The sequence below is a fragment of the Trichomycterus rosablanca genome, chromosome 1 (genome assembly GCF_030014385.1).
Source record: "Trichomycterus rosablanca isolate fTriRos1 chromosome 1, fTriRos1.hap1, whole genome shotgun sequence".
Lineage (NCBI taxonomy): Eukaryota > Metazoa > Chordata > Actinopteri > Siluriformes > Trichomycteridae > Trichomycterus > Trichomycterus rosablanca.
Genome location: NC_085988.1, coordinates 55,662,253 through 55,684,451, shown reverse-complemented (window position 1 = coordinate 55,684,451; position 22,199 = coordinate 55,662,253). Strand labels below are relative to the sequence as shown.

The 22,199-nt window shown below is 37.1% G+C and overlaps 1 protein-coding gene across 1 annotated transcript in view; it reads left to right on the top strand.

Moving 5' to 3' along the window:
• cacna2d1a (calcium channel, voltage-dependent, alpha 2/delta subunit 1a) overlaps nucleotides 1-22,199 on the top strand; it is a 106,778-nt gene that overhangs the window by 37,817 nt on the left and 46,762 nt on the right. The window contains exons 4-6 of the mRNA XM_062994659.1: nucleotides 6,713-6,772; nucleotides 8,198-8,233; nucleotides 9,377-9,494. Coding sequence (XP_062850729.1) covers nucleotides 6,713-6,772; nucleotides 8,198-8,233; nucleotides 9,377-9,494 — 214 coding nt within the window. The remainder of the gene's footprint in view (nucleotides 1-6,712; nucleotides 6,773-8,197; nucleotides 8,234-9,376; nucleotides 9,495-22,199) is intronic.

Below are 22,199 nucleotides of genomic sequence, written 5' to 3'. Positions count from 1 at the left end.
GATAACTTGACATTTAACTTTCCATATGCTGTGCAAAGCCTGCTGAAAGTACAATTCAAACCATGTCAGTGAAGAAACACAAATATTGTAAGTAGTCTAAATATTCCTTACAATTACAAATATATATTTAAGGAAACAATGCTTTACCATTGGCATGAATGTTTTATAATAAATGTCTGTTTGGTATCAAAGGGGATTTGATCATCACAACACAGTTGGTGGTGTAAATATATGCATTAATGGTGATCAGTGGTTTATGTTTTTAAAGTTCTCTGTTCAGTGGGTAATTTAAATGACTAGTTGGCTATCGAAAAGCCATCTAGAACTACAGATGTAATTATATAGTGAAATATTTGTATATCTAAGCTATTTTCAAGTAAGAAAGGATATTCTTAAGATGCCATTTTAATTGTAATATATAATAAATTAGTAAAATAATGCCAACTAGTTATAGAAATTGTAGGATCTAAACAATGTCAGTATTTCTTCAAAGTATAAAAAACCAGTTTTTAAAATTAAAAACATAAATATTTAAACAGCCGAATAATTGAGTTTTAGTATAAAATATTTAGACCAAATTTAACTTTCCAGCTTAAATTTTAATAACTTGACATCTAACATTTCACATGCTTTGTGTGGCCTGCTAAAAGTATGAATTACAGTCCATTTTTCTTTGGAAGGAAAGGTGAAACCTGGAATATCTACAGCAGAAAAATTAGACTGGATGCAAGCCATAGCCTAGTGGTTAAGGTACTGGATTAGTAATCAGAAGGTCGCTGGTTCAAGCCTCACCACTGCCCTTTGAGTAAGGCCCCTAACTCAGACTGTATGCTGTAACTGTAATGTAAGTCGCTTAGGATAAAAGTGTCTGCTAAATGTTGAAAATTTAATTGTAAAACAGCCTCCAATTTTAGGGCAGTTGTGGCCTAGCGGTTAAGGTACTGGACTAGTAAGCAGAAGGTTGCTGGTTCAAACCCCACCACTGCCAGGTTGCCACTGTTGGGCCCTTGAGCAAGGCCCTTAACCCTCAATTGCTTAGACTGTAAGTTGCTTTGGATAAAAGCGTCTGCTAAATGCTGAAAATGTAAATGTAAAATGATTAAGAGGATGGTTTAGGCTTTTTTATAGTGCAGGTGGTCTGTTAACTGCATTTTTGAAAACTGGGGTGGTACAAAAAACAAAATGTTTTCATTACTGTTTATTACTTTCCAACTTTAATATAAGATGAAGACAAAATAAGTTATTACAAAAGGCTGTTCTTTTTATTATCAGTGCCTATTGAAGGAACAAAGCAAGCCAACACCACTTGGCATTGTGTGACAAAGTCACTGTCCACTGTGGTTAGTTAATTAATCAGTTATAACTTTGATTAATAACTTTAATAATTTAGACTAGACACATCCAAACTGGATTACTACCAGCCCTGTTAGACATCAGTTTAGAACCTTTTCCATATTGTAAAGTAGGATAAAAAAGCACACCAAGCAAACAAACTAAATAAAATAAAATAACTTTTCTTGAGGAAGGCTAGTTTGCATGATTCCAATGTTAGAAAGAGATTTGACAAAGTAAAATGTATGGGAGAGTTACAAGGTGAAAATCCCTGCTAACCAAGGAGAACACCAAGGCTTGTCTCACAATTATGTTAGTGTTTTGTAATTTGGGATCAGCTGTTTAAATCTGTCTGTCTGTTGTGCCACCAGAGCACTTTCTAGTAGTACAAGTAGTTGTAGCCTAGTGGTAAGGGTACTGGACTAGTAATCAAAAGGTTGTTGGTTGTTGGCAACTGTCAGGTTGCCACTGTTGGGCCCTTGAGCAAGGCCCTTAACCCTCTTAGATAATCCCCTGCTTAGATAATATACTGTCACAGTACTCTAAGTCACTTTGGATAAAGCGTCAGCTAAATGCCGAAAATCCATGGCAGGATTTTAACCATCCACCCCCTCCTCCTTACACAGAGCTTGTTATATTATACATGTGTAGATATAAAAATATACATAAGAAACTGTCCTTGTGATGAATTGTCATTTTTGTGGGCATTTATTGTGTATTCTTTAAACAGCTTACTGTTTTTACTGGATAACAATCTGATAGTGGTTTAGTTAAATAGTCTGGTATGCTTTATATATTATGTTACTAAATAAACTTCACTTGGTTTTAATTTGTGATATCTGATGTAATCCTGTTTGAAAAACTGTCAAGCATGTATTCATATTTGATTAGTGAGAAAGTGATTAGTGGACTCAGACTTCTGGAACCTGCTTCTAAAAATGAAGTATGGCATCATATTGATGTGCAGTGTTAAGGCCTCCAAGCTCTGCCCTGTCTAAAGAGTCACATCTGCCCTGGTTGTTATAGCAACAGCTAATCAGGTGTGGTTTATGAATGGCTGTGTGTGTCTACTTTAGTATAAGGTTCACCTAGATAAATGAGTGATGGTTTATTAGCAAACAATGATTATGAATTAGTGGTCTGTCTGTGGTCTTAGATTTAAGAGTATGTGTATTCTGAGCTATAGTCTGTACTGTAAATTCAGGAAATAATATAAATAGTGCTTTTTTTTAAAGAAGTTAAACTTGCTGTTCTACTGTTCTGTTGTCTGGGGCAGTTGTAGCCTAGTGGTTAAGGTACTGGACTAGTAATCGAAAGGTTGCTGGTTTAAGCCCCACCACTGCCAGGTTGCCACTGTTGGGCCCTTAACCAAGGCCCTTAACCTTCAGTTGCTTAGACAATATACTATTACAGCACTGTACGTCGCTTTGAATAAAAGCGCCTTCTAAATGCTTAAAGTGTAAATGGAACTAATAGTCCAGGTTTAGTTAAGTAAACCTTAAAGTAAAACCTTAAAAAAATCTCAGCTCTGCCTTTCCGACTGGGCTGGGCAGCAACATAAACAATGATTGGCTGTTGTTTTAGGGTTAGAGGGTAAGAAAGTCAGATCATAGGTCCTCATAATTGGTGCAACTGCGGCCCCTGCTGGCTGGCTTATGGTGCCTGCACAGGGATGAGGAATAATGCTGATGGGGGTGTGGCTCTTCATACACAGTGTCAAGTGTCAAGTGTATGAACTCAACTCGTGCAGGTGAAAAATGCACTATCTGTACTGACTGTACGTGCCGGAGGGGGCGTATGTCAGTTGAGAGGTGTTCTCAGTCAGCGGTGAAGGGTCGAATCAGTATAGAGGACGCATTCAGGGTAATTGGACACGACTAGATTAGGGGATAAAAATTGGGGGAAAAAGTGGGAAAAATATAAAAAAAGTGATGTCATGTGTAACCTGTAAATCATGACCTTAAAATCCTAATAAACAAACAATATAGTCAAAATTGTCAGTTCCTTCCAATGTTGTCATGCACCCCATAGTATAAACACAAGTAATAATCAGATCTCAGTGGTGGTGGGCCAGTGTAATTGACTGCTGTGCCACTCAAAGCCTTTAAAATAAATAATAATAATAATAAAAAAACATTTGTGATGTCATTTTTAATTTTACCCCCAAAATATTCTCAGAATGAGACATTCACATGGAGTTAACAATTTAAAACTTAATTTAAAACTTAATTTATCATATACATTCATTGCTTTAGTGCTTATCCACTTACATTTATCTTATAATAAAACTGTTAGACTAAAGGACAAGACACATTTATTACCATCCTGTGGTAAACTGGACTGCTTGCTTCATTTTCACCCTTTTACATATGCGGTTACATTTAATACAGACAAAGCATTAGTTCTTTTGTGGCTGCGCTGCATTTAAACTAAGACCATCAGCATAATAATGTACCTCTGAAACCATTTATGCGGGTGGCATTATTATCAAGGCTAATGGTAGGCTGACAGCCCACTAAAGTGAGATGGTAAGTGTAGGTGTGCAATCTATGTATATTTGGCTTTCCTGCTAGCTTTTAACAACAAATAATGACTGAGAAAGCTTGTGCAATAAGTGCTGCACATGTGGAAGCTTCTAGCTTTTGTTTTTCTTCATTGTTCTACGTTTGTTCTATGCGTATCCTCCAGTCACCAGAGATTTGTTAGACTTATGATGTCTATTTTTAATCTAATGTCAGTGTGACTCATATCATGACATTTGCTAATTAAGATTAAGATAATTAGATATGTTTCTTATGGGCGATTTGTCACACAATCAATATCTAGATCAAACCTAATCGCTAACCTAGTCATTAAAGGACATGTGGGCCATGGCAGCATATGATCTAATTTTAGTGTGATATCCATGGCCTGTCCTCTTTCCTCAGAGTGATAAACTGACCGAGTCCACATTTAGCTCCATAAATGTTCACAATGATTATCATCGCTATATTTGTTGGGTCCACAGCTTGGATTTCTATGTGCGTCATGCTATTTGAGAATAGTCACATGCTTGCATGTGCAGTGTATTGGTACTAAAAATTACTTGATTGTTAATTACAGTCATTATTTTTGACAAAAGTAATCACACTACTTATTGAATAACTTCAATGATAACTCTCTTCCAAAGTACCTAATGAAGAGTTGTGATGAAATAACCTTTAAAACTACAGCCCATAAAATGTTTAATAAGTTATAAAGCAAAGCAGTCTAAGTGTTCTCTAAGATTTACATAAGGAATGAGTCATTTCTCAGTGGTGTCGCTGGTATAATAAGTGCCTAGGGACCTGAGGTTGATTCTCACCACTGGTCTGTTGTATGCTCTTTTTTTCTATTTTATTTATGCATTTTCTCCCAATTTAGTGTAGTCAATTTGTCTTCTGCTGCTGGGGGATCCCTGATTGCAGTTGAGGTGGGTATATTGCTGCCCACGCCTCCTCTGACCCGCATGCAGCCCTTAGCGAAACCCTTTTTCACCCATGCATTCCGCATAGGCGCCTCTCTATCTGCCAATAAGGGTCCTTACACAGCGTTTGAAGACCCCACCCACATAGTCCGGTCATCCTGCCCTAGCAGAAAAAGTAGCCAATCAGTGTTTGCTGCAGGCACTGCCAATTATGCCCGCTAGATGGCGCCCAGCCATCCAACCGGTGGCAATGCCGATTTTCGAACTGAGGAGTTCAGAATCTCGGCTTTTGTGTACTAGCGGAATATCCCGCTGCACCACCTGGGCACTCTGTATGCTCTTCTTATGTCCACTATTTTTCCTTCCAAAACTTGACAGGAGGTTGATTTGCCTAGATTACCCTTATGTATGAATGTGAACGTGTGCTGCCATTGAATAGATTGATGCCATGTCCTGGATAAGGTGGTTATTGAAAATAAGTGCATAAATAAATGTAACTTAAAAACATATGGCCCAAGCAGGACTACACAGACGGATTTTACACATCTGTGGTTTCACTAGACATTGTTTTAATAATAAATATGTTAATATTAAAATGTATGTGTTCATTTGTTAATGTAGTAATTTTTTAATTGTAGTAAATGTTTTAATGTTATCAGAGACATGGTAGATCCAAACTCTACATGGAAAAACTGGACACAAGGCTGTAATACACCCTGGATAGGGCACAAAAATAATTTTAAAATTGCTGGACATAATACACTCCATCATTTACCCACACATTTACACCTTTGGGCAATTTCAAATAGCCAGTCCACATACTGAGATGTTTTTGGAATGTGAGAGTAGGGCTGGGCGTTATATCGCTAATACCGTTATATTTGATCTTACTTTTTAGGCGATACTGAAAATGACCATATTCATTATATCGACTATGCCTAGAAGACATAGGTTACCATTTGAGAACGTTTTAAACAGAAAGCACTGTTCATTATTCATAGGAATCGAATCAGGGAGCTGTGCTCTTATCTTAGGTAAACATTTATCCATTTTGTTTACTCTATTTCATTACTGTGTCATGTGTAAACAACTCCATGGATCAGTGAACATGTGTTTTAGTGAATCAGTTGTCAGGCCTTGAAAAACAGCTTCTGAATTAAGATTTTGGGTGGAATTTCAGCAAGATATGCTATTTTTTTTTCTCCAGTGTGAGTCATTCGGGTGAGCTGGCAATTAAAAACTGTCATTATTGGTTGTAGCGGTATAAGTGACAGCTTGGTTTACCGAATTACCAGTTTCAGCTTTTAACCGTGAAAGCTGAGAGAATAAATTATATGTTGGATATGGATTCATATATTCTGGAAATATTCTGGAAACATAAAGAAAAACATTTATAAAAAAGTGGATTTAATCGCTAATGGAACAACACACAGATATAGATTTGGTCTCAATTTGAAGAAAAGAAGCTCAGGTAAGCAGCGGTTATAAATTTATGCTGATGTGTGGTTGATTTGGGTCGCAGTGCTGCTGTTTACTGTGCGCTTTAATTTTGCAATGATAGCAAAGCATTGTCAAATATCGAACTTTTTTTAGTTTTTTTTTATGCTCATTTATTTGACGTAAAATGGCAGTGGCCTACCACTGTACTTTGTTAAGTTTACACTGTATCGTATTGTATATCGCTACTCAAAAGCATCTCGAGATATGTTTTTATAGTCATATTGCCCAGCCATATGTGAGAGGTAACTAAAGTATTTATGTAAAAACTTACATAGACACAAAAACATTCAAAAGCCCTTTTAGAATTATTTATACACCTGTTTGCAATTGATGTGGCTAAAATACCTGTATGTTTTTTCACATACTTTTCACCATGTAGTGTAAATGTTTTTCAGTATTTAAACGGATACCTTTTTTTGTCATTTTTATTGCTAGACTCTGGCCTCAGCTGCAGAGGAGCTGCAAATGACATATACATGGAGAGATGAGTTTGAGGTAAATAACAACATGCGCGTACACACATACACCCTGACCATTCTGTACATCTGATTTTATATTGTATTATTATAATGAAATATTATAGTAAAAATATTATTTTGAGTATAAACTGGGACTCACCTGACCACAGCTTACTATCCACGGTCTTTCGATTCATCTGAGATGATCTTGTATTGATATATGGCTTTAGCTTGTCTGACAGAGTTTTAAGTTGCATTCCTTAATGCAGTGGTGGACCTTGCTGAGTGACAACTGTTTCCCAAAGTACTCACGATCCATTGTGGCTTTACTCATCACAGTAGATTGATGGTTTCTTATGTAACACCATTTAAGGGCTCAATTGTCAAGCACATACAACAGTGCGTTTTGCATAAAAAAGCAATCTGTCATACATCAAAGACTTGAGACGTGAGTATCTGGAAAGTCAAATCTCAGGCTGAAATACGATTTATCATTTTTGACCCATAAAACAACACAAGGGTTAAAAAAGGTGGGTAGTAACAAATCTTAGATCCTAATTTGTATTGTATTGTAAAAACATACATTTTCCAAAATTGGCCCAACGTTGGACTTGGGGCACAAATCTCAGCGTGGCACTGATGATGTCAAGGTCCAAATTAACACTAAATAAAAAAGGAAATTGAACGCCAGCTGCTTGATCCACCATAAATAGACCCAAGACCAGGTGCAACCACTTTGCATTAATAAGCACTTTCTAATGCAGGGGGAGCGGACAAATGTAATTGCAGTTCTAGCAGGCATTTGGTTGAAAATGTCAAAAAATTTAACATCACCATCAATCACTCTAAGTTTTGCCAGCTGCAGAATTAAATCCAGAAACTGCCATTCAAGCTGATAGTTATATAATTATAATATCTATTTTAACTAATCATTGCTATGATTGCACAGTTGAACTGACTTGCTGGTTGGGCCCCTGAGCATGGCCCTTAACCCTTAACTGTTTAGATAGTTTACTGTCACAGTAATGTAAGTCGCTTTGGATAAAAGCGTCTGCTAAATGCCGAAAATCTAAATGTAAAATCTTTCATGTTAGGACTTTTACACTTTATAAGGCTCCTGTGTGGATTTTGCGTGATGCTAAAATGTGTAAAAAAAAAAATACAAGAGTAACAACTCCTTTTTACTTTGTGTAAGTAGTAGTAGAATGTGTTGTAAGAAATACTTTTAAAATTTGGTGTGGTGCAGCTGGCAGAGCTTCCACACAGCAACATTCAACCCTTGTATGTTGCTGTACATCACTGTTTTCACCAGCACCTGATCTGCCACATTCTAACTTGAACTGGTCATTCATGTGCACTTGTCAGGCATAGCATTTATGTTGTTACATAAAAAAGATTGTTCTTACATAAAGATGCTGTAACCGAAGGAAATTACAAATTGTTTTTTTTTTTTATCTCACAGGAGGACAGCATTTCATATTACAATGCCAAAGATGAGGTAAGTAAATTGTGTTTAAATGTTATTAAACTTGAACATGTTAAGTAGGTCAGTTTAAATATATATATATTATATATATATACATAAAAAAGCAGTATTTTAAATTGGAGTTGGAAAATATTCTATGAATTACTGTTTAAACAAATATTTAATAAACACATAAGCAGTTAAATGTACAGTATATCTCTAGTTATGTAAGTTTTGAAAGCTTTTAAGTTTAAGTACTGTTCATCAATTTTGTTCCAGTGCAGACCAATTCTAAACTGAGTTTCTAAAGTTCTGTAAGCATTAATTTTGAGCTGAATATAAGTTAAATTGTATAAGCTGTATAAGCAATTTATATAATTGTATAAACTGTTTTATAAGCTCAATTGTACTACATAGTAATTTAAAGGTGCATACATTTTGTTTCAGTGCACAATAATTCTAAATTATTAAGCCTAATTGTTGTAAGCTTTTTTGGGGAAAAACTATTTTTACCTTTCAAATCATCAGGCATAACATTATAACCACCTTCCTAATATTGTGTTGGTCCCCCTTTTGCTGTCAAAACAGTCCTGCAACTGTGATGCACTGTGTATTCTGACACCTTTCCATCAGAACCAGCATGAACTATTTCAGCAATCTGAGCTACAGTAGCTCGTCTGTTGGCCAGCCTTCGCTCCCCATGTGCATCAATGAGCCTTGGCCGCCCATGACCCTGTTGTCGGTTTACCACTGTTCCTTCCTTGGACCAATTTTGATAGATACTGACCACTGCAGACCAGGAACACAGTTTTGGAGATGCTCTGACCCGTCATCTAGCCATCACAATTTGGCCCTTGTCAAACTTGCTCAAATCCTTACGCTTTCTCATTTTTTCTGATTCTAACACCAACTTTGAGGATAAAATGTTCACTTGCTGCCTAATATATCCCACCCACTAACAGGTGCCATTATGAAGAGATAATCAGTGTTATTCACTTCAGTGGTCATAATGTTATGTCTGGTAGGTGTATATCAATTGTGAGAAAATGTGTACAATGTCTATCAAATGTAAACTCTTAACACAGTAAACACATGATGTAATGCTTTAAATGATAATCAATATGTATATGTATGTATATCTTCTTTAAACTTTTCAATTCTTTTTTTTCTTATCAGCTTAATAATGACAACCCAAATGGAACCATAACAGAAATTCAGTATGATCCAGACTTTAACCGTAATGTGTCATACAACGCCACAGCAGTTCACATCCCCACCGACATCTTCGAGGGCTGTAAGTTCTCACACAAACACACTCATGAATATCATGACAGCACATTAATAGAGAGGCGAAGGGAAGGAAAAGATGTGGTAGAAAAAAGTGTACAAGCAATAGGGATAACCGCACCCTGGAGAGGATTGTGAAACAAAACCCATTCAAAAATGTGGGGGAGATTCACAAAGAGTGGACTGCAGCTGGAGTCAGTGCTTCAAGAACCACAGCAAGACATGGGTTTCAGCTGTCCCATTCCTTGTGTCAAGCCACTCTTAAACAAGAGACAGCGTCAGAAGTGTCTCGCCTGGGCTAAAGACAAAAAGGACTGCTGAGTGGTCCAAAGTTATGTGTTCTGATGAAAGTAAATTTTGCATTACCTTTGGAAATCAAGGTCCCAGAGTCTGGAGGAAGAGAGGAGAGGCACAGAATCCACGTTGCTTGAGGTCCAGTGTAAAGTTTCCACAGTCAGTGATGGTTTGGAGTGCCATGTCATCTGCTGGTGTTGGTCCACTGTGTTTTCTGAGGTCCAAGGTCAACGCAGCCGTCTACCAGGAAGTTTCAGAGCACTTCATGCTTCCTGCTGCTGACCAACTTTATGGAAATGCAGATTTCATTTTCCAACAGGACTTGGCACCTGCACACAGTGCCAAAGCTACCAGTACCTGGTTTAAGGACCATGGTATCCCTGTTCTTAATTGGCCAGCAAACTCGCCTGACCTTAACCCCATAGAAAATCTATGGGGTATTGTGAAGAGGAAGATGCGATATGCCAGACCCAACAATTCAGAAGAGCTGAAGGCCACTATCAGAGCAACCTGGGCTCTCATAACACCTGAGCAGTGCCACAGACTGATCGACTCCATGCCACGCCGCATTGCTGCAGTAATCCAGGCAAAAGGAGCCCCAACTAAGTATTGAGTGCTGTACATGCTCATACTTTTCATGTTCATACTTTTCAGTTGGCCAACATTTCTAAAAATCCTTTTTTTTGTAATATTCTAATTTTCTGAGATACTGAATTTGGGGTTTTTAATCATCAACATTAAAAGAAATAATCATTTGAAATATATCAGTCTGTGTGTAATGAATGAATATAATATACAAGTTTCACTTTTTGAATGGAATTACTGAAATAAATCAACTTTTTCATGATATTCTAATTTTATGACCAGCACCAGTACATGTTCACAAATCAAACCTGTTTAAACTACAGTTTATAAAGGGTGACAAATTATTAACTTGGAGTGTCAGTCTTTCCATAACCATTTTCAGTAAGCACAGGAAGCTACTGTTTATGATATCCTGATTGACGGATGTGGCACTCAGCTTGGCAAAGCACATATTCTGTGACAGGGGAACAGAAATAAATTATTTTAAACTGAGTTCAAGAAATGGGTTAGGGACATCGTCCTTTTTCCTGTGCCTGCTGGGGGTAATTGCTTCGTACCCAGTGTCTGCTGGGGACAACACCCTGCACCCAGTATTAATTGTGAATAGCAGTCTCTCTACACAGCCATCACCTACTCCCCTGACTCCTCTACCAGTAGCGATAAGTTCCTTTGTGCTCAGTATTTAGCATACGTGTGTAGCATTAGTGATGAGCCTAGCATAGGGATTAGTCTTTGTTTATTGTAGAGTTCTTTGTTCTGTATTCCTGTTCGTATTTTTCCTGTTGTTTTCTATCCGTCCCCTTTGTTTGATCTGTATTTGCTTATTCACTTTTATTGAATAAATGTAAATGTTAATTACATCTGCACATTTGTGTCCTGCCTACTCACACAGTCAATTAAAATAAATAAATTGAACTTAGCAAACTGAACATTAAAGCACAATTAAAGCTGTAATTAATGCACAAAAAGTAAGAGACAGAAGCAAGTCAAGATTAGCTTTGGAATCTTTATTTAGCTGGTCTATATACAACCCCAAATCAGAAAAAGTTGGGACAGCATGGAAAATGCAAATAATAAAAAACACAGAGTTCCTTACATTTACTTTGACTTTTATTTGATTGCAGACAGGATGAACCTGAGATATTTTATGTTTTGTCTGCTCAACTTCATTTCATTTATTAATAAATATCCATTCCACTTTGTAATGTTGCCCTTCCTTTTCACCACACTTAAAAGACGTTTTGGCACTGAGGAGATCAAGTGATTTAGTGATTTAGGTTTTATTTTGTCTCATTCTTCCTGCAAACACGTCTTAAGATGTGCAACACTACGGGGTTGTCGTTGTCGCATTTTTCGTTTGAAAATTCTCTATTAGGGACAGATCAGGACTGCAGGCAGGCCAGGCCGGTACCTGTACCCTCTTCTTCCGCAGCCATGCCTTTGTAATGTGTGCAGCATGCGGTTTTGCATTGTCTTGTTGCAAAATGCATGGACGTCCTGGAAAAGATAACGTCTTGAAGGCAGCATATATTGCTCTAATGTACTTTTCTGCATTAATGCTGCCATCACAGAAGTGTAAATGACCTTTCCCGAGGGCACTGACACAGCCCCATACCATGACAGACCCTGGCTTTTGTACTTGTTGCTGATAACAGTGTGGTTGGTCCTTTTTCGTCATTGGTCCGGAGCACACGGCATCCATTTTTTCCAAAAAAGACCTGGATTGCTGATTCATCTGATTATATTATATTAATCTGATTATATTATATTCATCTGATTATATTGTATTCCACTGTGTGATGGTCCATCCTAGATGCCTCCGAGCCCAGAGAAGTCGACTCCGCTTCTGGACATGGTTAACATAAGGCTTCTTTCTTGCACAGTAAAGTTTTAAGTGGCATTTGTGCATGTAACTTCATATTGTAGTGCTTAACAAAAGTTTGCCAAAGTAATCCCTCACCCATGTGGTTATATCAGCTATTGTTGAGTGGCGGTTCTTGATGCAGTGCCGTCTGAGGGATCGAAGATCACGGGCATTCAGCTTAAGCTTTCTCCCTTGGCCTTTACACACTGAAATTCCTCCCGATTCCTTGAATCGTTTAATGATATTATGCACTGTAGAGGAAGAAATATGCAAACCTCTTCCAATCTTTCTTTGAGGTACATTGTTTTTAAACATTTCAATCATTTTCTCACACATTTTTTTGACAAACTGGAGATCCTCTGATCATCTCTGCTCATCAAAGACTCCTGGATGCTGCTTTTGTACCAAACCATGATTACAATCACCTGTTGACATCACCTGTTTGGAATCACATCATTATTTAGTTTTTTTACCTCATTACTAGCCCTAAATTGTCCCAACTTTTTTTGGGTGTTGCAGGTCTGAAATGCAGGAAAGGATGTTTATTAATAAATGAATTTAAGTTGAGCAGATAAAACATGAAATATCTTGGGATCAGACTGTCTGCAATCAAATAAAAGTCAAAGTAGATGTAAGTTTTATGATTTGGGGTTGTAATACAAAATAATATAATCAGCATAACAATATAAATCAGTAGTGAAAACTTTGGAAACTTAATATAAATTTTAGAATTGTGCAGTATTTGGTGTGGCCATGTTTTAAATAGGTGAATTGTGGCTGAAAATTTATGAACTTAAATAAAAAAAAGCGGGCGGTAGATAAAGTCTTCTGAGCATGTGCTTCATCAGAAATGATGAGATTTAAAGAAATCTTAGTTTTTGTACAAAGGAATTAACATGATCTATTTCATGTGTTCACTTACTTTCCAGCAGTATCAAATACTGATAAATTCCCTAATGTGTGTTTTTTAAGGGCCTTGCTTAAGGGCCCAACAGCAGCAACCTGGCAGCGGTGAGGCTTCTGATTACTAGTCCAGTAATTAGTGCCTCAAAGAGATGCCTCAAAGATTCAACATTTGATTGAATGAGCTGAGTATGAGCTGACATTTAATGAGAAACTGACTGAAAGACTCTTGGTCCCATAAACCATATCAAATATAAACAGCAGGAATCACTATTCATGGAGAATTTGACATAGAATGCATTATGGTTGTTACATTTATTCCCAAGCCAAAGAAAGGCTAAGCTAATTAGTTGAAATGACAGATAAGAGACAGAATTCCTCTTACTTACTTTCTTACGTATGGTGCCTGTGCTGACAGGAGCAACAAACATGAGTAATAACCTCCTTTTGCAGTCTACACTTAATACAGAAACTAATAAAAGAAACACTTAGCAGCAGCTTAAGTAAGACGTAATTAGGTAAACTGGTACAAAACAGCATTTAGACAGCAAAATGACAACGTCTGGGTAATTAAGGTGTCATGTGTTTCCAGGAGTTAAGAGCATATAGACAGTATTATACTTGTAGGCTTGTTATAAGCTTATCATCATGTCTAATGTGCTTATGCACTTTGAATCACACCTTTCTGCATTCTTTTAACAAATTCCTACAAAATACAAAACTACAAAATACAGCTTTTTGTTTGAGTGAGTTAAAGTACAGCATCTGGCTACTTTACAAGCACTTATCTTTTGGGATGGGTATAGGCATACACCAATCACTACTAATTATCCAGTTTCAGTCATGACTCTATCACTATGGCAACTGGTTATGGAGTGGAAGCATTATAGTGTATTGTTGTGTGTGGGCCCATGGGAGAAAGTGTGTGTGAGTGTTTATGTTATACCACTGTTTGGGTCACAGTGAGTCCAGTTTTCAGAGAATCACTGGGCACAATGCAGTAACACACCTCAGACAGGACACCAATCCATCACATGTCTTTGGTCATTCCCCCTTCTCAGACATAGGCAATGTAGATGCCTCACCAGCCAATAACACTGATGGGGATTTGAACCCTGGATCACAGCAGAAGTGGACTAGCATATTTTACTGTTGCACCACTCAAGCACCTTGAATCTTCTAATAATTAAGTAACTATATTACAGTGATTGTTATTCATGTATTTAAAAATCAACATATATTTAGATTCATCGAAAGTTTGTGCACTGACCCCAGATTCAGAATGAGCTGCGATATGTACACTGTAAGCCCAGATAAGTTCAATCTACTTAAAAAATTTGAGGAAACCGGTTGCCTTAAAAAAGTTAAGTAATGTACTGTATAATGAAAACTTGAGTTAGCATAACTTAAAACATTAAGTTATTACACCTAAAAGGCAAGTTGATTAAACTTTATTTTTTTGGTTATACCAACTTATTTTCCCAATAATTATACTTATTATCTTGAGCTCAATGGACAAAATTATTGATTTCTTCTTAGTTTTCATGTTAATTACGTTTTAAATATCAATTAGAAATGTTTATAGAAAAACAGACAGAATAATAAAATTATTTTTCTTTATTTCACTTCAGAAGTATTTACTTAAAATACAATATGTCAAGAAAACATCTTAAAAACTGCACAAACTGTATATAAAGTTCTGATGAAACAAGCTCTTCACAGTAACCATGAACCTGTACTCAGTTTCACACAGCAAGCTGATTTCTTAACATTTGGCTGCAGCTCTCTAAAACAAAACAAAGAAACAAGAAACAGAAGTATTAATATCAACATTAATACCATTCATTTAAGGATTAAAATAAAGCAAGCCAGCACACTCTTTGCTTCGTATACGTATACGTCAAATAAAGCAGCGCTGTTTGATTATTTATTTAGTGTCAACATTAAGATCATTTATTTTAAACAAAATTGTTAAGTAAAGTACAACACTTACCAAAATTGGACGGAAGATAAAAAAGTCCCATCAGACTGGTGTACATGCTACTCAAAAATAGCATAATGAGTAAGAAAATGTTTGTCCATTTAGTTTAACAAAGGTTCCACTTCACAAAAGACAAGTTTACTTTTGCAAAAAGCCTTAAATGAAAAGTAAAAAGTAATTTGCAACAACAGGTTACAAAAGTTAAAACAAATGGCTACCCGAACACAAGAAAATCATTTTTGCCTGATTCACCAACAGCAAGCTGAAAAAAGGCGGGCTTACACGTAAATGGTGGGCGTTTTTCTGTTTAATTACCTTAACTTAACTTTTTTAAGTTAATCTGATAGAAAAGTATTTTTTTTTGTTTAGTAAACTTAAATCTTTTAGCACATTTAAATGTGTACTCAAATGAGTACATTGTAGTCTGCATTTTTTAGTAGAGCAAAAAAACTTAAATAATTTATGTAAGTTGTACTAAAAATGTTTGATTAGATATAAAGTCCAGGCTAACAGTGTATATGTACAAACCCTACTTCCACAAAAAAGTTTGGAAAGCCAAACATCAATTCTATACAGAACACCACCAAGTTCTCTAAACCGGAACTCATCTCATTTGAACTAAAGATTTGGAAACTGCTACAATTAGTGTCCTCATTTCCCAAACAATTAAAAGGTCTCATTAACAGTAATAAATCGGCTACAGACGGAGACGAGGACAGACACACGTGCAGAGAGGTTATATAGTGTTTACTTATAATGACAACACACAAGACAGGGATACACAGGACCAGACCAATATATGAACAATGCTAAACACCAAGCTAAATGCTAAGAGCTAATGCTAAAGGCTAAACAAACATTAAACATGACTAAACTATCCTGAATCCTAAGCTAAGTCCTGAACACTAACACAAATGCTAAAGCTAAACTGAATGATTATGCTAAACATGAAGCAAACTAACACAAGACAAGTCATGAGTCTTTGCACATGATACATGAACTAGAAACAGGACAAAGGTAATCATCAGCACCATGACCAAAGACTTCATTAAAAATATAAACAACATTAAAGTCAAAATCATGACAATGCAACAATCAAAGTAGCTTCTACTGAAAGCTCCACAGCTCAGTCCTTAAATACCTTGAGTATAGAACCTAATGAGGTACAGCTGTAGATCATTAGCTTCATTGACCAATAATCTTAAGGGGGCGTCAACTTAAAACCATAAACAAGACCACCTCAACCATGTGCTCCCAGAGACAAGGGCGTGGCATATAAACATTGGCTAGGAGCTCCTGTAGCACAGAGAGGCTGGATTTGTGACAAATAGAAAATGTAAAGGAACATAGCTGATTATTGAAAACATTGGAAATCTTTACTTTTTACTTTTGTCAGTTAAATAAAGATCCAAGAGAATGAACAAATCACAGATTCTTGATTCCTCCCAGATTGCATTTTACAAAACGCTCCAACCTTTCAGGTAATGGGGATAGATAGATAATAGATATGAGAAATAAAGGCATTCCACCTGCCCGAGATTATTATTATAAATTGTGGCAACCGCATCTTTCCATTCCAACATGACTGTACCCAGGTGCTCAACAGGATGTCAATGTAAATATGTTTTGATGAGCTTGGTGTGGAGGAACTTCAACAGTCTGTACACCGCATTGAGTGTAAATTTGTGAGAAACCTATGGGATATATTGGAATGTAAATTGTGACCCAGGCCTTATCCAGCATCAGTGCCTGACCTTACAAATGATCCTTTGACTGAATGGGCACAAATTCCCACAGACACTCAAAAATTATTTGGAAAGCACTCCTAGAAACTGAGGACTGTTAAAGCCATGAAGGGAAGTCAACTCCATAATAATGCATCTGGCTTTGGAATGAGATATTTAACAAGCTCATAGGTGTCCACATACTTTTGGCCATATAGGGTGTATTGCTTGTGTATAATCTTCATTTACCAAGATTACAAGAAAACACTCACTCACTCACTTTCTTAACCGCTTATCCAATTAGGGTCGCGGGGGGTGCTAGAGCCTATCTCAGCTTTTCAATGGGTGCAAGGCACAAAGTAACACCGTGAACACACATACACACACATACACACACCCATTTACCTATAGGGCAATTAGTATCTCCAATTAACCTGACTGCATGTTTTTGGACTGTGGGAGGAAACCGGAGCTCCCGGAGGAAACCCACGCAGACATGGGGAGAACATGCAAACTCCGCACAGAAAGGACCCAGTCCGCCCTGCCTGGGGATTGAACCCAGGACCTTCTTGTTGTGAGGTGACAGTGTTACCCACCGAGCCACCCACAAGAAAACACTTAATAAATAAAACTGATCATTTTAGCCACACTCAATGCTACCGTTTATAGAATCAAACCTACACATGTGCAATCTTTATTAGCATTCATTTGCAACAGAAAAGGTTGGTCCTGAAGAAATCAGTGTCTGTCAATGTAGCACTGACATAATATGCCTGGAGGACAATTTGGTTGCAGCTTTCATCCCAAGTTTCAATCTAGCATTGAAAGCAATGTCAGCACAAAACTGTTTATGATGAGCTGGATTGGGTTTCCATGACCAAGCATCTTCACACAGGTCAGGCACAGGAGAGCATGTGTGTGAAAAACACTCCCTTTGGACTTTGGGTCAGTGGAAACACACTCTGGAATGACAAATAATGCTTCACCATCTGGTAGTTGACGAGTGAGTCAACAGTTTCTCTATCAGTATATACTGTCAGCTTTGAGGTTTGATGGTGGAGTGTTGTAGGGCTGTTTTGGTTGGTTTGAGCTGGGTCCCTATTTTCAGAACCACTACATCTATGTGCTTCCAAATGTGTTGCAGGAGTTGGTGGAAGGTTTTATGATGAGCAAGGTCTTAAAATTGTGCACTGAGTTTGCTGTTAAAGAACCTTGAAAACCCCCTTCAATACAGCTAGAAAAACTAGAACACTACTGTGAGCCAGACCTTAATGTCCAACATTAGTGATTGAACTCACTAATGCTCCTGTGGTTGAATAAAACCAAATGAATGCTGTCATGATTGAAAGGCATAGAAGAAGGGATAGCTGTTACATCAAAATGGGCGAACTAAATGTGTGTTGATGACCATGGTTGAAAATGTTATTTTCAGATGTTGTGTCCACAATTGTTGCCAATGTAGTGAATTTTGTTATGATGTCTGTGTTGGTGGCTTTTAACCATATTTCTGAAAATGATTCAGTATCCTAACTGATTATATGGATACATTTATGCTTTTACTTATTAGGATTTAACATCATGTTTACACTTTGGTTACATTCATGACAGTACAGGTAGTTACTCATTACACAAGATTCATCAGTTCAAGTCTTTAATGTCGAACACAGTCATGGACAATTTTGTATCTCCAATTCACCTCACTTGCATGTCTTATGGGAGGAAACCAGAGCTCCCGGAGGAAACCCACACAGACATGGGCCTTGCCACTACTGAGCCACCGTGCAGCCCTTCTGTTTTGTAAAAATGTCACAATGTGATTTTCGCGTTCATAGTTAAAGCCAGATACAGCCTGCTAGTCTATCTCATCACTGATGGACACACTTAAATATAAACAGTTATTTGCTTAAGTGCTGCCAGTATTGATTAGCAACACACATACATAATTCTCATAATGATGGAAGAGGATGAGGAAGAATGCTCTTTGGTGTGCTTTTGTTCATAGAGCTGAGGTTAATGAATGAGTGCTCTCATGGGATGCATTGCAAATGCAGTCTTTTTTTTTTCCAGCTCACCCACACACTGATTTCCTTAATAGCTAACCCACACACTGTTTATCTCTTATGATATTGACTTCGAACAATAAATGAATGCAGACCTCTTATCAAGTAAACATACAAACTCAAACACACAACATATTATTAGGACTTACACCATTTTGATTTCTGATATTATGTTTTGGGTTTTCAATACTCTATACTCTAAATTTCCCATTTTGCATTCAGTTCATGATGTTGCGCTCCATAAATAAATTGCACTATGGAATTATTTTAATGACCTACCTATAGGTCAGCTATGTATTGTGGTATCGGCGAGGAAGAAGAAAGCATTTTGCTCTTTTACTCGTAGGAGTTAGCTTTTTACTCAGAATTGCCTTTGAATGGTATTACAGAAGCCAGAGCAATAACCAGATCTGACGTAGGCAGACCACCCCCACTACTGGTTTAACATGCACAGAACGGGCATACGTTATGTGCTTCGGTATTTGGAATATAAGTATTTACATGCAACCCAACCACTTATAACTTCTAACCACAAAACACACTTTTTATTTCCCAAAAACACCCCAACTGTGGCCGCATGGGCAATGAGACATGCAGGGGAACCAGTGGACCAGACAGTCTCCACAGCATTTTTTTAAGTAACCAACCAAAGCCTGTTTACTTTTTTCACCAGAACATTATTATTATATTATAACATTATTATTAATATTATGAGGAAACCAGTACATATACAGTTACTTTTACTTTATGTGGAATAAGCTAACTTCTCTTAGTATAAAATAGTATAATGGTGTTAATATGTGTTGTGTGCCAGCTTTAAATCTGCTGTATTAGTGAAGCCAAATTCAAAATTAAATCTGTCTATGAGGGGAATTTCTCTCCTTGGCTGGACTTTGGACATGCCTTCTGTTGGTGCTACTGATTTACTCTTTAAATATTGGATTCACATTGTGCATTGTGTATTTGTGCAAGCCATTTAGAAGAAAGTAAGCCTTACACACTTATTATTATAAATAATAATTACTATACTAATAATATACATTAATAATGACCATGTATTTATTTATTTTTTGACAACTCCATCATTAAGATTAGGCGCAAGGTGGGAATAATTAATCCTGGACAGGGTACTATCCAATTACGAGGCATTACAGATGACATTATTTGGAAAGATGGGGTGAAACCGAATAATTCTGTGGAAACTCATGTGGGAAAATATACAAACTGCACAAAGAAACCAAGGAATAGACTAGAACTGATGATGCATGGCACCCATACTACCTTCTGTGTTTGTTATTATTATTATTAGTAGTAGTAGTTGTTGTACTTATAGTATTGTTGTAGTATTTATTTTTTATTAAGTGGTTGGTGTGATTTTAATATCTAAAAATACCACTCTAAGAATAGGGTGTGTATCACTCAGAAGCACTAAAGAAAAGTAAACTTAATTGCCAGTTATTACCAGTGCTATATCAGTTCATAGCTTTTGTTAAGACATGCATGTTTTCTCAGCGTTTTTATGAAAACAGAACAAAAACAAAGTAAACCTAATTGCACCTTGTTTGTCTTGTTTGTGTAAGTGATGTGTAAACATTACTTGGTCTTTAGTGCACTGCTAGTGGGCACTTTCTTGTCAGTTTAATCTCTATAATATCAGGCACAGGGCTGCCATTTCCCCAAACAAATTACATTTGGGCTACATAAGCTAATAATCTCTTCGTAAAAGGCCTCTCATGAGGACTGTGTGCTCTCTATATAACAGATGCTGCTTTTACACAGGACTGCACTGTGTGAACTTGTTTAAATGCTCAACAATCCTATTCAGCAACCAGCAGTTACATATCCTCACAGCTATACTAAACAATATTTAAAACATGTTAACTTGTTTGTCATATTTAGAGTACAGAGTGACAGTTTAGCCTTCATTATTTTTACAGTTTTTTTTTTTTTTACCATATTGTTTGTTGGGCATTACTGGTCATATTTTCCTTTTAATTTCAAATACTGTTATATTCACAGCTTAACTTTTTTCATGCATTTAACTTCTGTTCAGAAATTATAACAAGTGACATCTATTAATGCTCTAAATGGTGTAGTATGTTTCAGTGCAAAGTTCTTTTTTTATTAAACAGCATACAAAGCTAAAACATTTATTTCAGCATTAATATGCTATTTCATGCCTCTCAGCAGTTCCTTCTTTAAATGTGTGCACCAGAATGGAAGCATATGTTTTAAAAATACTAGTGGTACTGGGGGCTCACGTGACGCAGTGGGAAAACACACTAGCACACCAGAAGTGACATCTCAAATTTGCAAGTTCTCAGCTCTGGCACCTATACAGAGAATCATTGGCTCATGTGAAGGGTGTGAATGCCGAAGGGGATTTGTCATAACTGCTGCAATTACGGCCTCTACTGGCTTATCGATGGCGCCTGCACAGATGGGGGATAACGTAGATCAGTGCATTACTCACTAAGCGCAATATGGATCTCCATATGATCCAGCCTGATGTCGGGGTGTGTGTTAGTCATGGCCCTCCTTGGTCAGGAGTGGAGCAGCAGTAGAGGTAGTGAAATGCGATCAGGTAATTGGACATAACTAGATTGGGAATGGGGGGGATTGGAAAAATGCTTAAGAAAAGCTACCAGTGCCTGTTTTACCCTTTGTCTAACCAGAGCTAACGGGTAACACTTGACATTATGGTAAACCAGTTTCTTATACAACCATACAAAACAATTATTTATTTCCACCAGATGGCTGGCCATAACATTCTACATTTCCTACTGTATTAGAGAGGATGCTGCAGACACTGTAAGTTAGAGGTATCTGTTTGGTTTATTCTAGTCTGGCTAGGCCAGATGCCATTTTTATAATGTCATTGTAATGGGTGGTGAGGATGAATAGGCAGAGACTCAACATCAGCCTGATTCTAGATCTAAGTGCAAGTGACTGAACAAAATTAGAAAAATAAAGGAAAGATATGAACTAAAGGACAAAACATTACACTAAATGTGTGATTTAAAAAAGGAGGCAGAATGTATTCTTTTTCCAAACGCATGAAGCAGGATTCAAAACCAGACTGTCGATTGGTAAAGGCCAGCACTCTACAGCCTAGAATATTTGGCTGTACAGAAAGCCAAAACCAAAAGCAGTCAGGGAGGTGACTTCTTCCTCACAATGACCTTTTTGAGGACTTAACTACTACCACTAGCGAGAGAGAGCACTATGTAGAACCAAGACCTTGCAAGCCAGCTACTCAATCCACCAACAAACTGAAACACAATCACAGCCCTATGCTTCT